General features: G+C 40.2%; 1 protein-coding gene across 2 annotated transcripts; it reads left to right on the top strand.

The window, feature by feature from the left end:
* The first annotated feature begins 4512 nt into the window (after positions 1-4512).
* On the top strand, positions 4513-16565 carry LOC118080373 (F-box/LRR-repeat protein 21). Of its 2 annotated transcripts, none has more exons than XM_035105491.2 (7): positions 4513-4731; positions 5512-5597; positions 8432-8531; positions 10917-11376; positions 12687-12809; positions 13463-13634; positions 14708-16565. In XM_035105491.2, exons 4-7 carry the CDS (start codon positions 11005-11007, stop codon positions 15349-15351), a joined length of 1311 nt encoding a protein of 436 aa, XP_034961382.1. In that variant the 5' UTR covers positions 4513-4731; positions 5512-5597; positions 8432-8531; positions 10917-11004; the 3' UTR covers positions 15352-16565. The 2 variants fall into 2 exon arrangements, with proteins under 2 accessions (XP_034961382.1, XP_034961384.1); XM_035105493.2 differs by lacking the exon at positions 4513-4731 and adding an exon at positions 4750-5265.
* Positions 16566-16839: the final 274 nt, after the last annotated feature.

The following is a 16839-nucleotide window of genomic DNA, read 5'->3' as shown; positions in this document are numbered from 1 at the left end:
GCGATCTACTTGCGGATTTATAAACTGGAGGTGATCTACCCCCGTTATATTGGTGTTCAGGTCAGAGTTGTTTTTAGAGAGAGGAAATATCCCATTTTTGAGGTTAAAGTAAAAGTTCCTGACCTTTTTTTTATAATGAGGAAATGCTGCTAAAACTCCGTTCTTCATTCCACGAAGGGGAGAGGGGGCGGGGCCGGGTGCTCAAAGACAAAAGAAATGGAAAAGGAGATAGCGATCAAATCCAGCCTCGCATTCATGCAGCCGTCGGGAGAGGCAGGGGCTGCAGCCGAGTGCTGCTTCACAAACAAACGGGGGAAAGTGCTTAGAACCCAGAGAATCCAGCTGAAAAACACGAAGCAGCAACAGCAATTGCACACACACCATCCCAAGCCAGCACAGTAACCAAGTCCCAAAAGCAAGAAAGGACTCAGCAAACACTGCTGCGGCCGGCGTTGCTGCTGCTGACTCGGGGAGCTCAGTGATCTCTTCCGCACAGCGCCTATCACTATGGCTTATTTTCGGGGTACGGTTTATATTTCTCAAATGCTTAGAAATGCTGCTATGGCTTATTTTATGACTACGCCTTAAAAAGGGGGAAACACGGTATTAAGTCCTTCAACACCCTTTTCAATCTTGATGCCAAAATGCTAGCGTATATCTTATAATCCACATTTAATAAGGAGATTGGTCTATAATTCTTAACCTGAGTCTTATCCACATCCGGTTTTGGTATCAGAGAGATAAAAGCGTCTTTCCAAGTCTCTGGTGCCTTGCCCCCCCCCCCTAGAATCTCATTTGCTACCTCCATTAATGGTTGTATCAACCAGTTTTTTAATGTTTTGTAATACTTGGAAGTAAGTCCATCAGGTCCTGGGGCCTTGTCGTTTTTCAACTCTTGGATTGCTGTTTCAACCTCTTGTCTTGTAATCAACCCATTCAGTAGGTTCTTTTGGTGTACTGGAATTTTCTGTAATCCGTTTTCCTTGGGCAAACTTGTTTTGTCTCACAGCTAAGTTGACACAAGTATTTATTTTTTACTGAAGCTAGGTATACCATTGAGTAGGGTTGTGCTAAATAATGGGGATGTGTCTTTAATAATTTCAGGAAAATATTTGGCAAGCCTAATTTCTGTCACTGTTTAAATTATGTGACAATAGATTTCTATACTATTTTAAGTTCAAAAGGCTTATTTCATGCACAACAGTACATGCTGTTTGTCTTATCAGTCTAACCTATTTTTAAACAAGTGAAAGAAGCCATGGCATGGATGAACTAGCATTTTATTTATAGAACTGATGTTACATCATGTTGACACATCATGCTGACCCTTTTCTTTAAAACTGCCTATATTTTTTAAAGCAACACAAATTTCCTTGAAGACAAACTGCATATGTCGTGACGCTCCTTATGATGCAGTTTTTTAATATTTAAAAAAACCCAGAGATATAATTCCTCTTTTCAAAAAATAAAGAAGTAAATAAATTGCCAAGACCCACTAAAGAACAGTGCATGGCACACAGCCCTGAACACTGCTGGTGACTAACAGAACTACTAGCCAGCCTTCATGAATGTTGACATACTAACCTACTTTGAAAGTATTAAATGCTGCTACCACTTCTGTCTTCTTGGCAATTTCAGCTCATTAGAACTGCAGTACAGTATCTAATTATGATAAGACCATTATTTCAATTTTAAAGAATGAAAATGGTGTTCTAAAATTTATTCCTGTTAACTAGTTCATCTGAATAGGTATATTTATGTGATAACAATCTTATGCAGCTTTTATTGCCTTTCTAACCCTGAACTATTTATATTTGCACCAGACACAGTGCATGACACTGCAAAATAAACTGCAGTGCAAATTCTCATCCTTTGTGGTCTCCTTCTCTGTGCACATACTTAGTTCAATTGGGGTAAAAGTAAGCAATTAAAGAGGCAATTTCAAGTCTATACCCAAATGACTAAAGGAATTCATGGATTGCATCTCCTTGATAAATAATTTAACAAAGATGAATCATTGCTTGCTTTGGTACATAGAACAATAGGAGAAATGCTAATAGAAGTCACCCACCCCAATCCAATAGCTTGGTGATGAGTGTATTGGGATGTGATGAAAGGTCAAAATTTAAATATGCTATACATCCAAATTAATCCTGAAATGCTTTGTGCTACATTATGTCTATTCACTCGCCTTGGTGTAAAACCATGCAAATGCATTGGTCTATAGGAAAATTGGAAGCACAGTAAGCCATACCTCTAAGACCACTAGAAATGACTATTTGCAGCTATCTAGGGTGGCGCTGTGGGTTAAACCACAGAGCCTAGGGCTTGCCTATCAGAAGGTCGGGGGTTTGAACTCCCGTTGCTCGGTCCCAGCTCCTGCCAACCTAGCAGTTCAAAAGCACGTCAAAGTGCAAGTAGATAAATAGGTACTGCTACAGCGGGAAGGTAAACGACGTTTCTGTGTGCTGCTCTGGTTTGCCCTCGGCCAATAACATGAGATGAGCGCTGCAACCCCAGAGTCGGTCACGAATGGACCTAATGGTTAGGGGTCCCTTTGCCTTTACCCCTAGGTGCCATATAAATGTGCTGCCCTTTTACAGCTACTGAATGCACTGGGGTGGGTTGTTGATTATTTTTCCTCTGGTGATGTGTAGTAAGCTCCTGATATTTTCTAAAGGCAACAGTGCAGGATTTCAACACATTTCCAGAGTCATTTAAAAAGGCATTGGGTGAAGAACTAAATCCAGCCAGCAGGCCCAATCCTGAACTCCCCCACCCTTTCCTCGCGAGGCTTGACAAATGGGTGGAGCTCCTCTCCACAATGGCAGCAGAAGGGCTCAAAATCATAATAATAATAAAAATTATTTGTGGGCACTGTTCAAGTTATTGTTGGTTTTGGTTATGTCTTTTCTTTTGTGTTTTCATTTTGTATTTTTATGTCATGAACTGCCCTGTGATCTTTGGAGGAAGAGTGGTATACAAATTAAATAAATAAATGCTTGTGCATACAGCAACTTGTGGCTTGCTGCAAGCACCAATGAGCTAATTGGTTTTGGCAAGAAGTCCACTTTGGTCAGGGTTTCACTGCACTATAGGCCTCCTGCTCGTCTATTTGCAGCTGTGTCACTATCTCCCCTACATCTGATGCCAGATGTCAGCAAAGAAGGTGGTAGGTATGGTTTGGGGGAAATGGACTCGCAGGTCAAAATGGGGGACTGTGCTGAGCCTAATTCAGCCAAAGAAGCAGAAGTTATCTAACCCCTAGAAAAGGCAATGCATTTCTCAGGAAACGAGACAGGGGAAAGGGAGGGGGCTGTTAAGGCAAGCCTGATGTTTTGGGTGAAATTCCAAAGTCCCTACGGACTATTCGGGGTTTGTGATAGTCCAGAATTATGGATTATGACTCTCTGCATTCAAATCAACCTATTCTTTACAGCTGCACTCAACCAACCACATTGGCTCCACCCTGCAGCCTTCTGACGTTTACATTTCCAACAGCCTCCTTTAGCCAGTCAGCCAAACTGGGGAACGCTCCCCATTTTAATATCCTTCCAGTACATGAAGCGACTACTTAATTCAACTGATTTCATTCCCTAGGGAGGGATATGGTTCAAATGTTGCTGGACCACACACTGTCCCCACCCAACCCCAGTCTACTCTGTATTGAAACTGTGTTCAGATGCTCCATCATTTGCGTGTTTGTCACCTTGGCCAAAAGGCAGGCCATATATTTAACATATACACAATAAACGCCCCTGCCATTGGCTATGCCATTTGAGACTGGTAGAAGTTAGGCATCCAAAGCATCTACCCAAGCAAAAGTGCTTCGGCTCCAGCCCTATGAAGTGTTAAAACACATGCACCCAGCCTACAAAATAATTCTCTTGCAGTGAAAGCAGCAGATGCTCTACTGGGATTTTTTCACTCAGCTTCCTTTTCCTCCTGTTTTTAGCCTCCCATCAGCATGGCCAAATGGCATCTTCGTCACAGCTGCTCCTACTGAGAGGCAATAATTCTCTAACCCTATTAATAACTGTGCCTGCTACACTACCTCTGCTTCAGAATATCTGACGAAGTGTGTATTACACATGAAAGCTCATACCTTGAAAGCTTATATTTAGTTAATCTTTAAGGTGCCACTAGAATTATTTAAAAAGATTTTTTTCATTTTTCATCTTGTTATTTATTATGCTACCCTCCTTAGTGTAAGAGGAGTTCCCTAAAGCTAGTGCATAGGCCTTTTCTACCATTTTAAACGTCGCCATGGCAACCTCTGACAAGCACAAAATGGTGGCGGGAGGCACGCAGCCCCGCCCACCCCCGTATGCGCGCGCTACTACTACCCCGCACCCGACCCAATCCTACCCTACCCAACCCGCTTTTCGGCTCCAAGGTAGGAAAAGGCTTGCCTGTCGTAAAAAGAACGCGGCGAAGCGGCAGAGTGCGGAAGTGAGAGACAAGGAGATCGAGATGCGCACGCGCCGGAATCTAGGTCAACTGGCCTGGGCACGCTGGCGCATGCGTAAAGGGGAAGGAAAAAAGGCGACGGCGGGTGCGCGTCAGGTGTCCAGGCAGCTCCTCATCCTCCTGCTCCTCCAGTCCGCTGCCGCGGAAGTGACTGGGCTTGTTGTGGGGTCGAGGTGGCGCCGCCGACTTGTTTTTCCCTGCCTCCCTCCTCCTCTGCCTGCCCGCTCCTCGCGTCCTGGCACGAGCCTTCGGAATCCTGAGGTGAGGGGAGAGCAGGGCGGCCGCCTTGGGTGGGGCGCGCGGCATTAGCTCCTGCGCCACAGACGCAACAACAAGGCCCGTTTCGGGGGTGGGCCCCGGCGGAGAAACTGCTGCGCGCACTTTCAGGGCCTGGGAGGCGTCGGGGCTGCTGCGAGGGGAGCGTTTGAAGCACGGCTGAGCTAGGGTGCGGGGGAGGAGCAGCCGCCGCGAGTCCCGTTGGCGCGGAAAGCGGCAGTGGGGTGTCCGCCAGAAGTGCGCGGGTGGGGCGTCCGTTGGGCTCCCTTGCGCCTTCCTTCCCCTGGCAAACGCCACGAAGCCTGTGAGGAAGTCGGTGGCAACACTCGAGGGAGGGAGAAAGAAGCGCCTTTTGGTGGCTGGGGAGGGGGGCACGTGGAAGAAGCAAAGCCGTAGCCTCCCTAAATCATAAAGCTCCCTAATGCACCCTGAGCTGAAAATCTGCTTCTGACGTAAAAGAGTGCGCGCCCGTGTACGCCTTGAGCAACTGTTTATAAACAGCCCTGCAGCTGGTGACAGGTAAATAGACTTACCTGCCTTTCGTTTGCCTATCACTGTGCTCGCAGCCAGTGGGACAGAAGGGTGCAGTTGATACGCTTTCGCTGCTGGAAGCTTTTTTCTTTTTTGCCAGGAAGATTTTTTTAAGGGAAAACACACACAGCTAGTATTGGCCAGCTAATGAGTTGTTACTTGTTGTTACACGGGCTCTTTTCTTCCTAGGGGGTGGTGAAGTGTTAACTTGACTTTCTGATTTTTGCCCAGCAGGTTTTGAAAAACAAAGGTGTTGAATGAAAAATCTAGGGACCTTCATTACAAGTTGGAGTGCTTAACACTAGACTGAACAAACAACAGTAGGTATCTTTTTATTTCACAACTGCAGGAGCTAAAATATCATGAGATTTAGTTACAGGTAGGTAGCCGTGTTGGTCTGAGTCGAAGCAAAATAAAAAAATTCCTTCAGTAGCACCTTAAAGACCAACTAAGTTTATATTTTGGTATGAGCTTTCGTGTGCATGCACACGAAAGCTCATACCAAAATATAAACTTAGTTGGTCTTTAAGGTGCTACTGAAGGAATTTTTTTATCATGAGATTTGTTTGCTAAAAATGCATTTTCTGATCTGTATCCAGTGAGCTTGTCATTGAAAGACAGCTGAAGAGTGGTGATGTTAAACCCAATGTCAATTTTCTTTCAAATGGTAGAGATTTTAAATATCAAGTTTGATTCTTTGCTTGCCTTAGTTCTTGAAGATGGTCAGTTTTTCTGCACCAATTTTCTATACAGCAGATAAGGATACCGTAGTAGGACTGTTTACATCTTCACATTGATTTTACTGCAAAACTATGAGTTCCAGTTGTTAGCATATATCTGAATCTAGTACAAAAGTACATAGTTGCATGGTAAACAATTGTGTGGAAATGTGCCAACTATTTTTTAATTTTCTATGCTACCATCTGAAGATCACAACTATACAACTATACAACTAGAAATGGCAGGTTTTTAAAATGAGTTATAAAGCAATATAACATAATTATGTTTGCACATCATTCTTAACAGCCATTACATGTTTCCTGTTCTTTCGGTCCAAAATACATTATATTTCTATTTCCAAAACAACCCTCAGTTTACATTTGAGACATTAAAACCTGTAACTTGGTTCTCAGTGTCTAAGTTAATACGACTGGGTCACAGCAAGTATGCTGTCTTCATGTTAAACCTGCATAATGGAAAACTAAACTATTGACAACACATAATATGTATGGTAATGTGAGTTTATTATGGGACAACCTCTTTCACCTGAGCCTATACTCAGTTATTTCAACTGTCTGTGTTTTGGATTGGACATTTTATGTTGACCTCTTTCAAAACTGTACTGTATCATGACAGAATTGAAAGTTTGTGAAACAAGCAACCTTTTATATGGTGTCAGTTTCCAGCATATCAGTTTGACTTGAAATGGCAAAGTTTGTGTTCATGAATTCTCTGAAAATACCATGAATTGGGTCAAGTAGTCCACTGTGTTTGCACATGCCACAATACACTTACCAATGTCTATTCCAGCATTTGTACTTTAGCCAGTTTGAGATCATTGGCCGAACCTCTGAGAAAAGGCATATTCTCTTAATTTCTAAATTTCTAAATTGTACTTACAGCCCCCTCACAAAAAAAGAGGTGTACTACTGTCAGATCTCGAATTCTTGGGTTTTTGTTAGATATGGCACTGTTGGGATTTTGTCCTGATCTGGTGTATTGCTTTGTACATGATCATCTGAAGGCACCCTTGATTTTTATGTAATTATGCCTTATAAAGAAGCATATGAAGTGTGTGTGTCCTTTTTAAAATACATTTTTTTAAAAGGTGCTCAGCAGAGTCACCCAAACTGCTCTATAAATGCTCAATATTCATTAATCAGTTTGGGGGTCTTTGTATGATAACTATTTTGTTTAAAATTCTGTATGTCTATTTTTTGTATAAAAAGAAAACTAAATCAAAATATTATATAAAACAATAACCCGTTATTTAAAACCATGTAACAATTAAAGTAGAACTAAAAACACAATTAGGGAGCATATGGTGAAAAGTGTGTTTTAATACAAAAGAATTTAAAAAGCAGTTGAGTCTGCTCTTCAGGGTTTTCTTTTTAATAGGAAATTTTGGGGGAAGGGGGAAGATTGTGGCTTGGATTTTATGTACTGATGGAAAGAGGTGTGCAGTGGGTGACTTTCCTCCTGAAAAGCCTCCCCCCCCCCCCAAGGCTCAGGGGACTGAGATTACTGAGGGAAGTCACTAAAGGCACATTCAATGAGAATGTTGTCTACTCTTGGAAGGTGCCTCCACCTTCTTGCAGTTACTTTCAGTCTCCTGTGCCATAGCTCACCCTATTCAGTAGAGGCATTTCAGGGGACTGCTAGGGAAAGGAGGTGGAAAAGCCATCTTCCACTCTACCCCTGCCATCAGGAGTTGGATTCAAACTATTGTGTATGCAACAGCAGTATCAGTCCTTTGGGTAGGGGGGGCGGGACTGTTTTGGCAAAACTCCAGATTGCTTTTTGCACTCGGGAGGTATTTGTAGTTTAAAGGGACCAGTTTGGGGAATCTATAATGCCACCTTATGAGAATGAATGTTCATAATTTTAAAAATAAAAAGGTACACATACTCCAGGATCTTTTCCGTAATTTATCAGGTGCAGTGATGAAGTTATAAGGTGTTTGTTGGATTGAGGATTGCAGAGTGAATGTTAAACACTTTCCACTCCTAAAACTGGAACTTGGTTTCCAAGGAAGAAGAACATTGATTTATTTGGTACAGTGGTACCTCTGGTTACGAACTTAATTCGTTCTGGAGGTCCGTTCTTAAGCCGAAACCATTCTTAACATGAGGCGCTCTTTTGCTAATGGGCCTCACGCTGCTGGCGTGCAACTTCCGCTTACATCCTGGGGCAAAGTTCACAACTAGGGGCATCAGCTTCCGGATTAGCGGAGCTCGTTACCCGAAGCATTTGTAAGGAGGACAGTACATAACCCGAGGTACATAACCTTTCTCTTTCTGTGTCAGAATAGGTGAAATCTGAAGTCAGTGCAGTTGTTGTTCTTAAATTCCTACATATTATAGGAAGATTACAAACTCACTCTGAAATTCTGTTTTGGCAAACTAAATTAAAATTTCTTTGATATTTTACCTAGCCTAGAAGTGCAAGCTGACAGATGTGGGTGATTGACTCATGGCCGCAGATGACCCAGTTCATTCATCCAGCGTTAACTATAATTTGGACACATTCTTTAGGTAAGAGAATGCTGGTACAAAAATGTATTGTATAGTTTGCTTTGGGTTTAACATTGCCATATTAGTAATAGCTGTTTTTGAAATAAAATGCAAAAGAAATATCAAGACAACCACTGCATTTCAAAGTATTAATTAATAGTGAAGAGTATTTTAATTTCTGCAATGAGATATTAATGTAACTTTTTTCCAACTTTTAAAATCCAGTTCCAGTTGTCTGCATCTAATAATGTACCTACAACCGAAATACCGCCTTAATAGTTAAAACAGGCATAGGCAACCTTGGCTCTCCAGATGTTTTGGAACTACAACTCTCATGATCCCTAGCTAACAGGGCCAGTGGTCAGGGATCATGGGAGTTGTAGTTCCAAAACATCTGGAGAGCCAAGGTTGCCTATGCCTGAGTTAAAATATATTCATTCGAAGAGTGCCTAACCAGAATGCATAACCTGAATGGGAGTTTTAGAACTTTTGAGAAAAAGATGATTTGCACTTATCAGTCTGCCAAGTGAGAGACAGTTACGATCTCTGCCTTAAATCTTCCACTCATTGTACTTTAGTAATCTTCTGGGCAACTTTTCTGTGAGCCAAGCTGAAAGAATCTGACGCATCCTTTATTGGTCAGGGCTGAATTCCTGACATCCTCTTATCTCTTGCAGGGAGGAGTCTTAGGTCTTAGAGCAGATTCCCATACATGTTACTCAGAAGCAAAACCCACTTTATTCATGGGAGTTTATGTTCCAGTGATAACATAAGGAGAGAGCTGCTGAATGAGACCAAAGCTCAGCATACTGTTTTCTAGAGTGACCAGCTAGAAAGTCCACAAGCTGGGCATGTAGAAATAGCCTCTTGTATTTGTTCCTGAACAACTAGTATTTTGTGGGAGGGATAACATAATCATCCTAACAAGTAGTCATTGACACATTAGTCACCATAAAGCTAATCACTTTTAAAGCCCTCTAAAGTAGTGACCATCACCATAGCTCGAGGCATCCATTTCCTTTAATTATGCTTTATGTTAATTTATTTTTTCAGTCTTAAATCTAAACAGCTTCCTTGGAAACTGTGTTATATTGTTCTGAGAGAGGGGGGGGGGGAAGAACCCTTTCTCTGTGCCCTTCTTCCACAACATGCTTAATTTTAAAATCTTGTCATAACCCCTTCCCTGGTCACCTGTTTTCTGAAGGCCCCAAATGTACCGGTAGTTGCATTTCTCTTTAGAGAAGATGCTCCTTATCAGCCTTATTCTTGAGTTTTCGCATTCCTGAATAATTTGATCTCATGCACTTTGATGATCACCCTTAACTCTAGGTATGAAAGAATTAGAAAGTATTGGCTCAATACTACTTCTTAGGAGATCCTACATTTTATTTCCTTCCCTTGTGAGAACTGCTTTCTTCCCATATGTATAAGTGTCCATAGGATTGCAGCCTTTGTTCCCTGTTTTGCACAATACTTTTTGGAGTATCTTTCCCTTTTCTGAACTTTGCCTAACTGCACAGAGATTCATTAGAACAGGCATCCCCAAACTTCGGCCCTCCAGATATTTTGGACTACAATTCCCATCATCCCTGACCACTGGTCCTCTTAGCTAAGGATCATGGGATTTGTAGGCCTAAACATCTGGAGGGCCACAGTTTGGGGATGCCTGCATTAGAATCTATTAGAGCCATAGCAGCTTTCCTACAAATATGGACAAATTTAAGAAGCAATCATGGGAAGAGTCAGCACTACTGAATCAGAAAAACTATTTGAGGATTTCTTGCTGGGTTGGCACTCCATTCCATTAGTCCAAAGCCCTTTCAGGGCTTTTAATTTTCCTGCTTGTTGCAAGCATGTTAATACAAATTGTGCTTAGCTTAGAGAATGGAAATTGCCTGGTCAGCTTGCCAGGCAGGCTCACCTTGCTTTGCAGGCCAGTTTTTTTTAATTAGCCTTTTTGGCTATAACTGAACTGTGATAAGAGCACATGAGAAGTTTTAATTTAAAAAATTCTGTCGTAGATGTTGAGCAAATGTATTATTTATCGTTAGAATATGATGATTCCCAACTAATTATGTCAAACTGTGCTTATACCTGCCACTATTTTTTGACTGGCTGTGCAGCTGAACATGCTTGCAAACCTCCCTGTGATCGGGAACACTACCTTATCACTGTTTCTGATCATACAGAGACTAGTAAGTGCCTTCATTCCAACTTTGGTAAATTTGAGGGGTGAAGCTGGCATGCATGTACCTCAGTCACCCCTGCTTTAAGTTTAAGTCCTTATGCATTGTTTTGAAAACTGGGACAAAAGATCAAACAAAATTATGGCTTACAAAAGCAAAGTTGTAAGATATACTTTGGAATTCTAATTATTTGTGCTTATGGCCCTATGTACTTTTATAGAGATCTACTGTACGTGAAAACTTACAGAAAGCTTTGCAGCTTCTATACATCTCAACAGTATTGTACCTGAAATCATTTTGCTCTCGGAATGAAGAGGATCAGGCAGACAGTTAAAGCTGAAAATCCAGTTCTTCAAACACTACAGAGGACAAAAAAGCAGAAAACTGGTTTTTACAACTCTCTGTTTGACACATCTCATCCTTTTACCTTGATGGACTGGGGAAGTCTGCCACACCTCGTAGTCTTGCACATCTTCCAGTGCCTGCCTCTTGTTGATCGTGCCCGTGCATCTTCAGTTTGCCGGAGATGGAATGAAGTGTTTCATATTCCTGATCTCTGGAGAAAGTTTGAATTTGAGCTTAATCAGCCTGCTACTTCATACTTGAAATCTACTCATCCAGATCTCATTCAACAGATTATTAAAAGACATGCTAATCATTTGCAGTATGTCAGTTTCAAGGTAAAGAAGCCTCTTTGGTTGGTTTTTGTTCAAAGAAACAAAGGTGGTTGTGCATTGAATGTGTTCTAGTAATAATTTAGTAATAATTAAGAATATTTTCTGTACATTTAATTTTAGAATACGCGTTTGTCAATTTTAAAGAAACTTATTTGTTTAAGCTAGTGTTTATTGTTTATTTAAGTGTAGAAATATCTAATAGAAATGTGCTGGCAACTCCAAGTTTTGTATGTCTCCAATTCCTATCTTCCCAGGGAAACCAGCGTTAAGAGATAATGTGGGCATCTCCTGGATTCAGGATACTTTTTGTTGTTGTTAATTAGGTAGGGTTTACTTTTCAAATGCACCTTCAGCATTATTTCGTTACCAGTTTCAGTAAGTTAAGTATATTGTATTTGCCGCCTACTTGGATCATTTCAAGTACTGTAGAAATGAAAAGTAGAGTGTCAAGGTGTTGGCCTGAAACCAGTGAGATTCAAATTCAGATTTTGGACCAATCACAATCTCTTGGCTTAACCTACTTCACGGTGTTCTTGTGAAGATAAAGGAATAGATTTTCTACATCACCTTGAACCAATTTGGAGAAAGGGTAATAAAAATGTAATAGCTTCAGGTTATTGTTGTTGTTGTTATTATTATTTAGTCACTTGTCACCTGAAGGTGTCTAAGTGACTTACAGTAAAGAAAAATATATGCACATACATAATGCTTTTGGAAAAAGGGAGAGATTATAAAATAGATGAACATTTCATATAACATGCAAAAACACACCAGCCCCATAAACAGTAACAAAAACATTGGCAGTACTCAAGCAATAAACAATGTAATACTTGCACCCACTAATTAGCAGATAAACAAATCTCAAGCCCCTCCCTGGTCCAAAAACCATTCACTTCAACCAAACAATTCCCCCTCCCACCTCCCCACCAAAAAGTCTGGCATCAGGTAGTCACTGTCAACCTGCCATTGGATTAAACTGAATCACTCCACAGCCTGGAAGGTACACTTCCTTCCAGCAGGTTTGGAGTGACATAGACTGCTTGCATTCCTTTTTCAAACACAGGGTTGCTGTGTTTTATGAAATCTGTGTCATGCATACAATACATAGTTGCTGCCCAAGAATCTCTGGGAAGCTTTAATGAACTTGCAGCACAGAATTTTGGACAGGTGTGCTCACTAAGAATCAAAAGTGCTTTGCCATAACTTCAATGCACGAGTACAAAGCAGCACATGATGCTAGTACTCATTGGCTCTCTACATTGCATAATGAATATAATTCAATTTTCACTAAAGTATTGTGTGTTGCCTTTCAGGTTGATAGTAGTACAGAGTCTGCAGAAGCAGCTTGTGACATCTTATCTCAGCTGGTGAATTGTTCTATCAAGACACTTGGCTTGATTTCAACGGCAAAACCAAGTTTCATGAATGTTTCCAAGGTAATATTCATTAGAGTTCTGAACTTGAAATTATGTATGTAAATAAAATGAGGTGGGATCTGTTCTAAAAGTTAGGTTTACTCTGCATGTAATGAATTTCTAGGGTAATTTGAGGCGAGGTTGGGCAAAGTTTCTAATTGCAATGGCAGGGTAAAGTTTATTGGGACTTCAGTGTCAGATTTTTTATGCAGGATGTAAAATGAGCATGAGCTTCACATTCTTTTTAAAATAACATTTGATTGCTCAGTGCCAGATTTTTCACTTTCATTCATTTATTTATTGTAATTTCCAGTACTCAGCCAGTCAGCAAACTGAGTTAGGAGCTTCCACTTCATAGTGGCCTGTCAGTTTATTATTATTATTATTATTTTGTTATTTCCATACATTTTTCCTTTAGAAAAAACAAGATTTGGGGATAAAAATTTAAAAGTGATTTTATTTTTTTACCATCTGCAGTTGATGGTAATAGATTACTTTTTTAGTCTTTAGATACATCTTGTTGAAATCAAGGAACTCTTAAATACCCTTTACTAGCCAAATGTAAATGATATTGTATAGAACCTAAAGGTATTTTTTCCTCAAGACAAACTTTTTGTCATGCAGTGAATGTATAACTGCATACCAATGTTTTCCTTCTTTTTTTGTCTGAATAGGCTCACTTCGTGTCAGCGCTTACAGTAGTATTTGTCAATTCCAAGTCATTATCTTCCATCAAGATTGAAGACACACCAGTAGATGATCCATCCTTGAAGGTCCTTGTTGCAAACAATAGTGACACTTTAAAATTGCTCAAAATGAGCAGTTGCCCTCATGTTTCACCAGCTGGTAAGTAATTTGAGAAAATAAGAAGTAATATAAAAGTAGCAGTTCATGATTAATTACTTCAATAAACATTTTATTTATTTTAAAATCACCTTCATAATTATCAAGGTTGCCTCTTAATTTACCAAGTTTATGAAATTCTTTTATCAACTTTTGTCTTTATTACAGAAGAAATAAACTGTTTATATCATTATTAGCATTGCATCTGAAAGAGGATCATGGCTTGTTTCACTCCAGAGATGACTTAGCTTTGCAGCAAAACAAAACAAAAACATTCCCAAAGCAAGAGGCATCTGTGTGTTCACAATGAACTATTAACTTTGCTTTATTGAGCTATGTGGATGCTGCCATAGTCTGTGCTACTCACATGAAATACCTTTGTAGGCCCAGCATAATGTTTGGGAACTGAAAACAAATAAGAAAATCACAGCTTTATTCTCCATAAACTTCAAATTTTGGTGAATGAATTTCACTAATGGACTATGTCAAGATTTGAGTCCTTTATGCTTGAATTGCTTGTTTTGTTAATATACTGACAAGTACTGCCTTGCATAGGTGCCAAATCCTTGTGAAGGTTTTTGTTCTTGAAACATACTGAGAGAAAATATGCATACAGACACAGGCTACAAAAAAGTTACATTTTGAAATGCAATTATTTTTCTCAGGGAGCATTTACATTGCTTTCCATAGTGAATGGAACTTTCAAAAACAGTTCTTTACAAGCATTATTTCGTATCCTAGACCTCAATCTAGAATTATTTCTAAAATATCCGCTGAACAATATGCAGACCTTCTTACCAATAATCCTCATTTAAAACATACACTAATGTTTATATAAATAAGTGATGCATTCAAACAGATATACATGCCAGGCAAAATCCTAGTCCTTATTATAGGCTACGTACATAATGGCAGAATCTTATGCACCTTCACATAAAAGTTGTTAGATAACAACCTAAGAACTTGATGCTGGTTTCTGATAATTGTGATGTCCTGGAATTGGGAATGTTTTTCAGTATGGTAGAGGTTAGAGTCTTTCTTTGTGCTTAACTTTTCCTTCTTTTTATCATTCCTAGGAATTCTTTGTGTTGCTGACCAGTGTCATGGCCTTAGGGAGCTCGCTCTTAATTACTATCTACTAAGTGATGAATTGTTACTGGCTCTTTCAAGTGAGAAGCATGTTAATCTTGAACATCTCCGTATAGATGTTGTGAGTGAGAATCCTGGACAGATTGAATTTCACACTATCAAAAAACAAAGTTGGGATGCTCTCATTAAACACTCCCCCAAAGTCAACATTGTGATGTACTTCTTCCTATATGAGGAAGAATTTGATGCATTCTTCAGGGAGGAAACACCTGTAACTCATCTTTATTTTGGCCGTGCAGTAAGCAAATCAATGCTCGGACGTATTGGCCTGAACTGCCCAAGGTTGATTGAATTGGTTGTCTGTGCTAATGGCCTACAGCCCTTGGATGATGAACTCATTCGCATTGCTGAACGCTGTAAGAATCTAACTGCCATGGGGCTTGGTGAATGTGAAGTTACATGTCGAGGCTTCATTGAGTTTGTAAAGATGTGCGGAGGCAGGCTTACCCAGCTGTCAATTATGGAGGAAGTGCTTATTCCAGACAATGACTACAATCTGGATCAAATTCATTCTGAAGTGTCCAAACACCTTGGAAGAATGTGGTTTCCTGATATGATGCCAACATGGTAAAAAAAAAAATCAATAAGGCAAAAGGCCGAATTGGTTAGAACTGGCTTTACATGGTGTTGCTTTCTATGCAAATAAGGAATTTTAAATATAAACATACTGAATTATTTTACTCAGTTAATTGCATACTGGCAGTGCTATGCCAATCATAAAATGGAATAGAGTATACTGAATAGTGTACACATTGAAAGTATATCCATTAAGTGCTTAGTTTATCCTCCAGTTAATTGGAGTATTTTTAACTGATTTGTATTTAATTGTTAAGCACTTTATTTAGTACAAGTTACTTTTGTACTAGTATTTCTGGTGTGGCTAAACACTTTGGCCTTCTTGGTAAACTTCTGCCTAATGGTTGTCTGGATTTTTAGTTAAAGTGCCGTTTCTCCTGTTACTGTTCTTTTAATCAAAAACAGTGGTTATATACAACTTGTAAACAACAACAGCTTATAGTATGATGCTTGAGGCCTATATTTGTATTAGTATTGTGACAGTGCTCAAGCTACAACAGGACAACTGTGTAAATGCACTATTTCACTGTTCCCAACCCCCATACCAGTTGAAAAATTGCTTATGGGCTTATGTAACACTATAGAAAACATTGGTCAATAACATGTCCAAGAGCAGGCACCCCCAAACTTCGGCCCTCCAGATGTTTTGGACTACAATTCCCATCATCCCTGACCACTGGTCCTGTTAGCTAGGGATCATGGGAGTGGGAGTTGTAGGCCAAAACATCTGGAGGGCCGCAGTTTGGGGGGTGCCTGTCCAAGAGCTTATGGTTTTTCTAGTTATGGGTGGATGGTGGCACTGCAGATGGCAGCCATAGTGATCACAGCAAAGGCAGTTTGGGAACAGCTCAGCCTCCTGCCACTTATAATTTAAGTTATCCTCTTCAGCAATCACTCTTCATGTGCTCTAAGCACAGCTTGAAGCGTGGTAGAATTGAAAATTCACTTTCCCCCAGGAGCTTTTCTCATCTTACCAGCCTGATACAAACAATCATTTGATTTTTTTTCTCTGCCGAACAACCCACAGAGAGAACTCTTACTACTTCCTGTACAGGATTCCATTATGTAAATAAAACAGATACCAGCATTGAGAAAGGATAATGTATGTCTGTATAGTGTTGATGCTACTTATAAGTGATGCCTCTCCAGGAAAATAACTTATGTTTCTGAATGTTCTGATATTAAAGATACTGGTTACCCTAACCCATACATTTATAGAGATATTTCCCCTGGTTGCATTTGTGTGCATGTTTGTGTGTGAGAAATTCCCATCTTCTCTGGTTGGAGGCTCTCAGGTTGTGCTCCCCTTACAAAGAAAAAACAATTCTTTCTAACCCCCCACCCTGCTACTGAAGCTCAGGGTTCTTGCATCTTATACAGTTGCCTTGATATTGCTGCAGGATTTGAACTTATGCAAGTGTAAGCAACTCATTGCTAAACAAACACCTTTCGTGCAGAGTGGAAAGGACGACCATTTGAAAAC

The sequence above is a fragment of the Zootoca vivipara genome, chromosome 2, assembly GCF_963506605.1.
Source record: "Zootoca vivipara chromosome 2, rZooViv1.1, whole genome shotgun sequence".
Classification (NCBI taxonomy): Eukaryota; Metazoa; Chordata; class Lepidosauria; order Squamata; family Lacertidae; genus Zootoca; species Zootoca vivipara.
This window is presented reverse-complemented; position numbering and strand designations above follow the sequence as displayed.

Excerpts from the sequence above, each read along its gene's own strand:
- LOC118080373 (XM_035105491.2), top strand. The coding sequence starts at position 11,005 with ATGAAGAGGATCAGGCAGACAGTTAAAGCTGAAAATCCAGTTCTTCAA. Across the intron at positions 11,377-12,686 it reads TGCAGTATGTCAGTTTCAAG|GTTGATAGTAGTACAGAGTC; the intron begins GTAAAGAAGCCT and ends GTTGCCTTTCAG. Across the intron at positions 13,635-14,707 it reads CCCTCATGTTTCACCAGCTG|GAATTCTTTGTGTTGCTGAC; the intron begins GTAAGTAATTTG and ends TATCATTCCTAG.